At 49.7% G+C, this 11,820-nt stretch overlaps 1 protein-coding gene and 1 long non-coding RNA gene across 9 annotated transcripts in view; one reads left to right on the top strand and one right to left on the bottom strand.

Annotated features, from left to right (window-relative positions):
* Nucleotides 1-7,125: 7,125 nt before the first annotated feature.
* On the bottom strand, nt 7,126-10,085 carry LOC106006325. Its single transcript, XR_006603476.1, has 2 exons — nt 9,911-10,085; nt 7,126-8,781 (listed from the first exon to the last, which is right to left on the bottom strand). It is a non-coding gene; the product is annotated as an uncharacterized LOC106006325 (long non-coding RNA).
* RBPMS (RNA binding protein, mRNA processing factor) overlaps nt 8,815-11,820 on the top strand; it is a 172,523-nt gene continuing 169,517 nt past the window's right edge. For 2 of the 8 annotated variants that reach the window (XM_045069397.1, XM_045069393.1), the window contains exon 1: nt 8,900-9,925. In XM_045069397.1, coding sequence (XP_044925332.1) covers nt 9,860-9,925 — 66 coding nt within the window. In that variant the 5' untranslated portion in view covers nt 8,900-9,859. Of the gene's footprint in view, nt 9,926-11,820 lie in introns of all 8 variants that reach the window. The other 6 variants (XM_045069392.1, XM_045069395.1, XM_045069401.1 and 3 more) reach the window with 5 other exon arrangements.

The raw sequence follows: 11,820 nt of genomic DNA, 5'->3' as shown, positions 1-11,820 counted from the left end.
GCTGGTGGGAAGCCTGGGATTTTGGGGGGATTTGTTGCTGTGAGTTTGCTTCTCAGTTTTCTCCCATCAGACTTGGGAGGGAGCGTCTCGGTATTTATCTGGATGCTTTGAGGCTGCCCAAACTGTATCGCCGTTGTTTTCTTTCATTCTCTTTATCCTTGTTAGGATCTTTATGCCTTAAAATATTGATGATGACAACAACAAAACCTTTTCATGTTTTTATGAGAGGTTTTGGAACAGAGTGGATTGAGATGTGTCACATATAGGGACGCCTGAGTGGCTCAGTTGGTTAAGCATCAGACTCATGATTTCGGCTCAGGTCATGATCTCAGGGTCCTGGGATCCAGCCCCAAGGTGGGCTCCACAGTCAGTATGGTATCTGCTGGATATTCTCTCCCTTGCACTGGCATATATGCACTCTCTCTGTCTCTCTCAAATAAGTAAATAAATCCTTTAAAAATGTAAGTGTAATTTGCCATCTTGAAACAATAAAATGTGACAATCCATGCAAAGTTTGGATCACGGTCCCCTGGCTGATGCTGTCCGCTGCTATTTTTACGAGCAGGCTTACTATCTTACATCTGACTGCTTGGTCTCTTTTCTGGCAAGTCTTTCTCCTTGCCCTGTCTAAGCATAGATATCTCCTAAGATTCTAATCTCTGAAGCTGAAACTCACCTGATTTCAATTCAGATGGTGCTCAAATATAGACATCATCACCTGTCTCTTCTCTATAGACTCCTTTTCCAACCATCAGTGTAACCCTGACACTAGGGAACCTTGCATGCCTGATGCTGGACTCCTTACATATCCATACAATCAGGTCTTCTCCTCTGAACATCTCTTTTTCTTTCTTTCTGGAATCGGCATCGCCAGATCCTTGACGCCTTGAAAACCTGGCTGTTAATTCAAATGCCTTATTTTCCCTTAACCTCTACATCCAATTGTTGACCAAATTATGTAGCTTCCCCTTTGGAAATGGTTTTCATTTCCATGCCCTTTTTTCATTGCTTGTCCAGTGGGGGGAAAAATCTACATCACTTAAATCTCCTTCACTAACTGTTAAAGATTTCTTTCTAAACAGCAATTCTTTTTAAGATTTTATTTATTTATTTGTTAGAGAGAGAGAGAGCGCGCACGAGCACAGGCAGACAGAGTGGTAGGCAGAGGCAGAGGGAGAAGCAGGCTCCCCACAGAGCAAGGAGCCCGATGTGGGACTCGATCCCAGGACACTGGGATCATGACCTGAGCCGAAGGCAGCCGCTTAACCAACTGAGCCACCCAGGTGTCCCTAAACAGCAATTCTTAATAATGACTAAATGAACTAAGTCCTCAGCCTCACCTCCTCACATGTAAGATTTCTCCACATTCCAGACAAGTTAGACTATGGTAGACATTAAAAAGCGTTAAATTTAGCATTTGACCTTTGATTGTTTATAAGCGACTCTCCAAAAGGCCAGAGCATTGCTAATTTATTATTTTCCTGAAGCACAAATTCAAGTTACGTATGCTACGAAGTTGGTGATAGGAAAAGTCACTTAATTATAAGAGTGGCTCGCCAACTGCCCCACAGCCACACCTCGCTCTGGCTTTGTCATCTTCTACGTGTCCTCAACTTCGTCAGCAAGTTTTGTTCAAGTTCTGAAGGGATCGGCTATATTTTTCCACTGTACTGTCTCCCTGCAGGAAAAGTCCTGTGCTTTCTGGTTTCCGGAGCCCTGCTTACACCGTTCCCTATCCTAGTGATTCATTATATATATATATATATATATATATATATATATATATATATATATATATCTATGGCTTAAAAAGATAATCATTAATTCCCTCACAAGAGTGCTTACAGTTTTGTCAGGATTCTGACACAAAGGCTTATCTCTGCTCTGTGTAACGTCAGCTGGGGTGGCTCAGCACAGAGTCTTGACGTTCAAGATGGCGCACGGCGTACGGCTGTTTGCTGGCTCTGGCCTGCTGCAGGCAGCTCTGATGAAGCCCTGTGTGGTGGGGTCTGGGGAGATGGGTAGGGCTTGAATTTCTTCCATGTGGGCCTCTCCAGGTGGCTGCTTGGGATTTCTCATTACATGAACACCAGGTTCCAAGAGGGAGGAAGCAGAGTTGCCAGAAATCTTTAATGCCTGGGCTCAGAATTCCCAAAAGGTCATTTCCTCCACACTCTACTCATCAAAGCAGAAAAGGGCCCAGCTCAGACTCACGGGAAGGGCATGTAAGCTACAACTCTTGATGGGAAGAGTGGCATGTGTGTACAAAAAGGTGAAATTGGGGGGCGTGGGCATGTTTCAAGCCTAGCTACCGCCGTTCACCATATGGCCACAATACACATGCTTCCCATATGAAAAATACACTTATCTCCTCTCCTAAGATATGAAAATATCCATCCCATTATATGTCAGTTCATAGCCTAGGACACGGGTGAGCAAACCACAGCATGAAGGCCAACCCATGGACACGTCCACAACCCGTGGACCATTTTTGTACGACTCCTGTGATAAGAATGGTTTTATATGTTTACAAGGCTATAAAAAACAAAACCGAGAATAAATGAGAACAATCACAGGTGACCTGCAAAGCCTCAAATACTTACTATCTGGCCCTATCCAGAAAAAGTTTACAAACGCCTGGTCTAGGACACCAGCTTCTAAATGGGGGTCCAAGGGCAGATGTGGTTCCTTGGGTGTCATTCTTGACTATGGCTCCTCAGGCATTTACCCTCTTGATCTGAAGACCAGTAAGCTAAAGAGACAAAGTATCTGTCTCACACACCCAACATCTAACGATAAGGTAGGGACCGAAAACCTGTAATAGACACTCCCATTCAAAAAAGGGGAAAAAACAAGAGGGACATGGAAAGTGATTCATAGCAATTCTGAAATCCCACTGGTCAAATGACATCACTTCCTCTTTTTTTTTTTTTTTAAGATTTTTTTGGTATTTACTTATTTTATGTAGACAGAAAGGGAGTGAGCAGGGAGAGGAGGAGAGAGGGAGAGAGAGGGACAAGCAGACTCTGCACTGAGTGTAGAGCCTGATGCAGGACTCGATCTCATGACCTTAAGATCACAGCCCAGAGCCGAAACCAAGAGTTGGATGCTTAACCGACTGAGCCAGCTAGGTACCCTCAGATCGGTTCCTTAATTTGGCCTACTCCTTCTCTTTGAAAATGATTCTCAGGGGCTTTTTGTACCATTTTTTTTTTTTTAAGATTTTATTCATTTATTTGAGAGAGAAAGCACACAGGCCGATGGAGAGGGAGAATCAAGCTCCCCACTGAGCAAGGAGCCCAATGTGGGGCTCGCTTCCAGGACTCTGGGATCGTGACCTGAGTCAAAGGCAGAGGCTTAACCAAGTGAGCCACCCAGGTGCCCCTTTTGACTCCACCTTAAGTTATCTCCCCTTTTGGAAACAGCCCATAACTGCAGATAAGTCAGCCCACTTCCTGCCTGTGAATATGACGCTCTGGAGGCTTCTTTTCGGTATGCACAATCTCTACTTCAGTGCGAGCTAGCAGAGATCCTTACAAGCCATGTGTTTCCTATGCTTCAGGTTATAATCACCTCCCTTAGGCAAAAGTCACCCCTTTCTGAGGGAGGCCTTCTCTATGTTGGGCCAGTGTGTGAGAATGCTGTGGGCAACACCAAGTAGATTCTTAGCAGTCCTGCTATTGAAAGGATCTAGGAGTTACCGTGTTAAATAAATTTTTCAGAGCTATCAATTTATCTATGGCTGCAATGACAAGTTACCCAGATGAAATGGCTTAAAACACCAATCTGTTATGACCTCACAGTTCCTGTTGTTTAGAAATCTAAGGCTTGGCTTAGCTGGGTCCCTCTGCCTCAAGGTTTCTCAAACGTGGCAGCCAAGGTGTCCGTTGTGGGTGTGCTCTTGTTTTAGTCAGCTCAGGCTACCATAACAAAATACCCCAGTTCTGGAGTTTGGGAAGTCCAAGCTCAAGGAGCCGGCCAGTTCAGTTCTCGGTGAGGGGCTTCTTCCTGGCGCGTAGATGGCCACATGCTCCCTGTATCCCATCCTCACAGGGCAGAGAGCAGAAGCCCTGAGGTCTCTTTATCTCTTGTAAGGGCTCTAATCCCACCCCAGGGGCTCCGCCCTCATGACCCCATCTAAACCTTATTACCTCCCAAAGGCCCTAATACCATCACACGGCGAGTTAGGGCTTCCCAATATGAATTACGGGAGGGAGGGTTGGGGAATGCCAACATTCAGGCCATAACGGGTCTCATCTAAGGCCACACTTAGGGAAGACCCACTTCCAAGCTTGCTCATGTAGTTGTTGGCAGGATTCGGTCCCTTGTGGGTTGTTGGACTGAGAGCGCCATGTCCTTGCTGGTGCTTGGATGAAAGCCACCCTTCTCATCACACGGGCCTCTCATAGGGCTACTGGCATCATGGTAGCTAGCTTCCATCAGCGGCAGCAAGTGACAGCGCAACGAGAGCGTGTGTAAAAAGGGAGTCAGGTCTCCCTTAGTCTAATCTTGGAAGTGATATCCATCACTCTTGCCAGACTCTATTCATGAAAAGTAAGTCGCTGGGTCCCGCTCACACTCGCAGGGAGAGGATGACACAGGGCTTGAGTAGCAGAAGTAGGGATCGTTGGGGGCCATGGTGGAGACTGTCTACACAGGGTCTTCTCGCTGGACCCTTGTCTTGAACTTCACCTAAGGCCATATTTTCCCCAGAGCACTCTGGATTTGACCTTGGGCCTGAAGCCATATCTTATTTTGAGGGTTTGGTCTTCTGGAGAAGCTGGGAATGACAGTTTTATTTCAAACCCAGCAGGTCTCAGCTTCTTTATGTTTCCTCTAAATTCAGATAAAAAACGAACAGTTCCCTTTTCTTTTTTTGCTCCTCTCATGTCTCTTGTACTATATCATAAGCACCTCAAAGAAATTCTTCAAACTTTTTTTTTTAAGATTTTACTTATTTATTTGGGAGAGAGAGAGAGAGAGAGAGAGCGAGAGCACATGTGGGGTTAGGGGCAGAGAGAGAGAAGCATGCTCTCCACTGAGGAGGGAGCCTGATGTGGGGCTTGATCCCAGGAATCCAGGATCATGACCTGAGCTGAAGGTAAACGCTTAACCCACTGAGCCACCCAGGTGCCCCTTCTTCAACTTTTTTAACATCTATCCAAATAGCTCCTTAGCCAGGTCCACGTGTTCGTTAGGCATCTTTTCTCTCTTTTGTGTGAACCGCAAGCTAGTTTAGCTAATCATTTTTCCAATAGCTAAGTGTATGGACTCCCCCTCTCTCCAACCTCTACTAACAATATTTAGTGCCCCTGAGTAATGCCTGTTGCTGGAAGGACTCCTCAGTATCCTTCCTGCTTCTATCCTCTGCCTGGTCCCAAAGCCACTGCCCCATGTTCTAGGTTTCTATACCCCGGGACTTCACCTCTAGGCATGCAATTACGTTTCAGTTCTCAATGGCTGTACAAGAAAACACCCTACAACTTAGTGTTTTAAAACAACAGCATTCACTTTCTGGCTAACAATTTTGCAGTTTGGGCATGACTCCGAAGACAGCTCACGTCTTTTCCGTGTGGCGTCAGCTGGGGCGGCTGAACCAGGACCAGAGTATCTGCTTCCAAGAGGACGCACTCGAAAGGCTGGCAATTGGTACCAGCTGTCTGCCAGGAGCTCCGAGGGAGCTGTGAGCCCGGGACCTGACTCCCTTCCACGTGGGCCTCTCCACGTGGCTGCATGCATTAGTTTCCACAAGTGATTAGAGGGAAATGATTGCATCGCCCAACTATGTAGGAGGTAAAAATCAAGAGGATGTTGCACAACGACGTGCGTGTATTTCACACGACTGAAATGTGCGCTGTGGAGTGGCATATACAGTGTTGTGTTTTTTTAAAAAGTCACAAATCAGGGGAAGATGATGATGGCCCGGAGGAGGGTAGGGGTGAAGGGAGAGAGATTTCAAGGATGACATAACCCAATAAAACATAGCCTCTGGCCTCCAGAACTTTCTGGGTCAAGCAGAGGATGCAGAAGTGTGAACAGATATTCAGAACCCCATGTGGTAGATACTGTAGCTTTCTGCTGCTGTGTTAGCACAGGTACAAAATCCCTGCCATGCAAACTGCCTCAAAAAATCTTTAATGTCTGCAGTTCCCAGAGACAAACATTGAAGACGTAATGATCCGTTTGGATTTCTTAAAGCAAACCTCAGAATGAACACTGCCAGAGAAACAGAGATAAGTCCTAAAGCTACAGGTGCATCCAATATTCCCCTTTCCATCTGGCATGTAACCTTGCAGGCTGGAAGCAATGTGGTAAAGTGGTGGGCAAGGGAGAAAGCAGGTGTTTCGTGGCCATTAGCCCTATTTTTCTAGGATATGAAATCCCTTTGTTGTCTTGGACCTCGTGTGGTGTGTCTGGAAGCTACTCAGGGCTACTGAGTGAGATCTCACTTTTGAAACGTTCTTTAGAGTAATCAACAGGCCATAAGGATCATTTATATCCTGAATGATGTTTTTCCTCTCACTTAGGCTTCATAAACAGCTAAAGTCTATTTACAGATTTTCGGGGGGGGGGGTTGTTAGTAATATGTGACCCTATTTTCTTCCAAGTCAGTCTACACCATTCTTCTTGGAAAGGACAGGAAACAGGAGTCCCTCTTTTCATGGTGTATCACCCCCATCCCCACAGGCTTTTCTGAAAACACCTTGAATTTCATGCTCACCACTGATAGGCCTCCCTGCTGTATTGTTAACTGCCTGATGCATCAGACGACTCGTTGAGTGCTGTGATTTTATTTTTTATTTTTGAAATCTCAACAGCTGTCTCATTCTGAGCAAGCTCTCTATCTAGGTAGGGTCTCCCCCTGCAAAATAGTGACTATAGACCACTACCATGAGTCTGCCTAGTTCCCTTGTGGTGGCTCTCCATGCTGAGACACGTCTAACTCAGTCCCTCCTGCAGGGTCTTGGAAGGATCTGATGTCATTCAAGACTGAAAATCAATATCTGATAAGACTTAATGTGTTCATTCAGTCAAACACAACCACTGAGTGCCTACTATGTGTCAAGCATTGTCTAGATGCTGGGAACACAACAATGACCGATCAGACAAAGATCCTCTCATAGCTCCGATTTTCATTTTTTTATCCCAGAGGTTTTTGACTTTTAACAATGGACAAAAGTGCTGGCTTGGCTGAAAGACAAGGAATCAGGTTCTACGCTTGGAAGGAAGCCAGATTTCCCTGGCTGGGGTCGCAGCCGCATCCTGGAATCAGACATCTTCCACCTACTCATAAGTGGCGTCCGACTGCAACCATCAATGACTAGATCAATTGTCATTTTTCTTGGGCCTTTGCCAGGCTCCAGCAAAACAATATCTTTCTGTGGAGTATTTCAGTACCCGGCAAGGGCCAAGGAGAGCAGAGTGCGGGCAGCATTGGTGGCGTGGGGGCCCAAGCCCACCACTCAGCCATTGCTCAGGAAGACACTGCCCCCTCGTGGCTCCTTCTGTAACTCAGGGAGTGGAAAGGGCTGTGTCCAGGTTTCCAGATTAATTGTGGCCCTTGCCTTTTCTAAACTTCAGTTGCAAGTTCAACAGATTCTTGGCTTATTTTCATCCAGGATACACTTTTTTTCTCCCCCATAGAGAGACAGGACATCATGACAGCAATTAAATCTATTTACCAAAATCCTCAGACTCCCCCCACCCCCTCACGCCAAGGAAAAACCCAATAGGTGAATGGAAGTTATCACCCAACCCCCACACAACGCTCTTGACGCAAGTATTTTGTTGCTTCCTGCGACTTGAACCAGGATCCCTGATCACGGTGCCGTGGAGTTGTTTTGGGAATCCTGTCTCTGCAGCACCAGCTCAAACTCCCGAAAAGCAGGAGCCTTATCTTCATCCCCACCCCCATCCCACTCCCAGGAGCACTTAAACCACTATAGGGTGAAGAATGTCTGGGGGAGGGGGAGCAGAGAGAGATAAACAGTGAAGCAAGCAAATAAAAATTGTGATTGGTGCTGTGAAGAAAGGAACAGCGTGCTGTGGGAGAGAATTCCTGGGCGTGGGAAGTGAGGGAGAACCTACTGATACATGCAGTTTTAAATTTATGTGTTTATGATACCGGAATGGAGAAGCTCCCTACGGCCCCCGGAAAAATGGCAATTTCCTTAATAATAACACTAGCTTCCAAGTTCTTGCAAACCTAACTGGGCAGGCATGGGTGCTGCATGCTATAGGTCCACCGACCTGTCATCTCCTTTAATTGCAACCCCCTGGGAGGTAACTCTAACTACTCCCATTTCACAGGTGAGGAAACAAAACCACGCAGTCCTCCCGAGTTGGCGCATAAACAAGGCGTTGTGTGCTGACCTCCCAGAATGCTGAGCCCTCTAACTTCTCTAAGCCGCTTTGACCCTCTGAAGATCATCCGTGTTGGTCTCCAGTTCGGCTCCCTGGGAGGAACAGTCACTTAGCCAACAAGTATTTATTGAGTGCCTACTGTATACCAGGTAGCGTATTTAAATAGCAGCGGGGTTATAATGATCAAGAGGGCACGGTGTTCTCTTGCGGGAATGCTCTCCCTGAAGAGTAAGGGAGGCAGCCAGGTAAACAAATAATTCCAGGACGGTCTGATGAGGTGAGAGGAGCCCGAGCAGGGCGGCCCGTGAAGCCTAGAAGGGAGCCAAGGCCGGTGCGGGGAGGCTGGGAGGTTTGGGAGGACCCGGCTGCGCCCGGACGTCGCTCGTTCTCTCGCATCCTGTCATCTCGAGCTGCCCACTAGGAAGGGAGGAAATAGGTCTGAGCCGGTCCTGAGAAGGAGGGGCAGGCGCGGGGACAGGGGTGCGAATCCCCGCGGGAAGCAGGCCCCCCGCAGTAGCCCGTCACGCTTGCCGGGCGTCGCGCTGGCTCCCCGAGGCCCCGCTCCGAGCTGGCGCGCACCGCCACGCGAGTCCGCCAACTCCCCACCGGCCGGGCCGCCGGGGCCCCCACGGGCCGAGGAAACCGGAGGACCCGGCCTCCCTCCCTCCCGCGCCTCGGCCCTCGCCCTCCGACCTACCGCCGAGTCGGGGGGCTGGGGTCGGCCGCTTCCGCCTGCGGCCCGCGGCCCCTCCCCGGCGCGCGCCATCCGGCCGCGGGGCAGCCCCTCCTCCCGCGGGGGGCTTCTCGGTCCCGCGTCCCGTCCCTCCGGGCTGCAGCCGGCAGCCCACGTCTAGGGAGGGCGGAGGGAGGAGGAGGAGGAGGAGGAGGAGGAGGAGGAGGAGCGGGAGGAGAGAGGGGAGGGAGGAGAGCGAGAGAAAGGGAGCCGCTTGGATCCCGTACTTCCCAGAGCCTGCCTGGAGCGCGCACTCAGCGGCTCTCCGGGTCCCCGTGTCCCAGCCGCGGCCCGCGCCCCGCACCGCCGCCTCCCTCGGTCTGGGCACCCCTCGCCTCCTCCCTCCGGCCCCCGCCAGGCTCGGGCAGCGGCCGCCCCCAGCCCCCGCTCGGCCACATCCCCAACTCTCCGGGCTCCCTCCTGGGACGCGCGCCCTCGCCCCATCCTTTCTTCCTTCCTTCCTTCCCTCGCGCCCGCCCTCCCTCTCCAGGTCTCCCTCCCGGGGCCCGATTGTCTCCGTCCCCTGCCCAGCCGGCCCGCGCCGCGCCCTGCCCGGAGTCTCCCTCGCACTTCCTGGGTCGCCCGGCGCCGCAGTCTCGCCTCGCCCCGGGAGCCCGAGCCGCCGCTGCCCCCGGCTCCAGCCCCCGCAGCCCGCGGCGCCCGCCCGAGGGAGCCCCGGCGCCCGGGGAAGGGAAAAGTGGGCGAGCGCGCCCTCGCCCAGCCCCGCGCCCCAGCCCTGCCCGGCGAGGAAGGACCGGGAAGATGAACAACGGCGGCAAAGCCGAGAAGGAGAACACCCCGAACGAGGCGAACCTTCAGGAGGAAGAGGTACTGCGGGGCTCGCAGCGGCGGGGGTACGGCCCGGGGCGCCGGCCGCGGGCTTCCTCCCGCGTGCGGGCCGGCCGGCGGGGCGCGGGCGCCGACCCCGGGGCGCCGCACTCCGGGGTTTGGGAAATGCCCTCGCCGCGAGGCACAGCCCCACACTGTGGCCCCGGGAAGGGGGGGGGGCTCTTCCGAGAGCGTGTTTTTGTGGGTTCCTAAAATTGCGTAACTTTGAGGACTTTTCGGAGACTTTTGTAAGTATAATGCTCAGCTTTGTTTGCGTGGGATTTTAAAAGCGGAATCGAGAGCTGACTCCTGGGTGACCTCCGTTTATGGGGACCCGGAGGGTCAGGGCTTAATTCTCCGACGGGGGCCGGAGGTTGTGGGGCGTGTGTGTGTGTGTGTGTGTGTGTGTGCGCGCGCGCGCGCGCGGGGTTGGGGAGAGAACTCGGGGAAAGTTCTCGTGAAAAGACACCTTCGGTTCCCTGCCCCCTCCCTTGCAGTGTTAAAAAGTTCTTGGTGAAATATCTTCCCAGCCGAGGCATTTTGGATTAATAGATAACTCATCGGCTGCATTCTTTTCTGATGAGTCAAAAGACCCCGAATGTGGGTGATTAGGTTTTGTCAATTTAGGGGTGATGCGGGGGGGGGGCGTGGGGGGAGCCGAAGAAAAGAGTTCAGAAGTTTACAGTTGACCAAGCGATCGTCCGGACTGTTTTAATGGGACTTTGACTTCTGAGCGTAAATTTTAGGTGGTGTGTCCGTAACAACGTTAAAAATGTTGCGGCGGGCGGCGGCGCCTTCCGTAGGTAGAAACAAAATTTAACCGTGGGAGGGAACTCCTGAACAGACGTTTCAGAATTTTGTAGTTTGGCTATTTGTGGTGTCCTTTTAAAATGGCTTTGTTCCTGCAGGTACGTTACCCGGAGTCCAAGAAACCATAACTTTTTTCGCCTGCTTCTTTTAGGATCCCACATAGCTGGGATCTTAAACATTCTGAAAAGAACTTGAGTGTAGGTGCAGGAAAGTACGCATCTGGATATGACCTGTAATGTATTCTTAGAGGTCTGGCGTTCCACTCTATACACTTAACAGGATGGTAAACTGATTGCAAGTCGGTTAGGGTGTTGAGATTATTATGGAGATAATGTGTAGCGTGCAAACTGAGATTCTGAGAGTGAAACCGAACGTTGGGGAGGACTTATTTGGTTCTTGTAAGTCTTCAGCACTTGGTCCACTTGTGAAAAAGGAACTATTTAATGAAGATAGAGGGACCTAGGACCATGCAAATGAATGCAAAACACTAGATTTTACTCTTAGGTTGTATGGGGCAACCCACCTGAATCGCAGTAAGCTGAAAATTTGCTTTCACACCTGAGGGTAATTGCGCTTTTTATTACAAACTATTATTTTGAAAAGCGTTATTTACATGCTAGTTCTTTGGGGCTACTGAGGGTCTTCCCTTTTCAGAGGGAAGGAGACCTGAATTGCAAGTTCCACTTTTTTTCTTGACTCTTAACTGGCTGCTTTGCTATTTATTTTCCCTGCCCTTGAAATAAAATTTTAAAAATGACAAGTGTGCTTCTCTAAGGAGTTGCTATATTTAACTAATTCACCTAAACACACCAATTGCTTCAGAAACCTTTCTGTTTCACTTAGATGGGCAGTCTGTTTATTTCTAAGGGTAGGAATGTACTGTGCGAAACCCTCTTTCTCTGCTCCCCCAGCTGAGAGCTCTTTGTAAATGGAAAAAGTTAATCAGGCAGACCCAAAGGCTTTTTTTTTTTTTCTTTCTCTTGATAGGTAGCAAAAGAGGTTTAAGTGTTCAAAACCATAACCTACTTAACTTGAGAAAATTAAGTAGAGAAAAAAATCCCATTTCTTTGACTTAACCCATCTCT

This window comes from Mustela putorius, unplaced genomic scaffold (genome assembly GCF_011764305.1).
Source record: "Mustela putorius furo isolate JIRA1106 unplaced genomic scaffold, ASM1176430v1.1 tig00003932_pilon_pilon_pilon:0A:0A, whole genome shotgun sequence".
NCBI classification, from domain to species: domain Eukaryota; kingdom Metazoa; phylum Chordata; class Mammalia; order Carnivora; family Mustelidae; genus Mustela; species Mustela putorius.
This window is presented reverse-complemented; position numbering and strand designations above follow the sequence as displayed.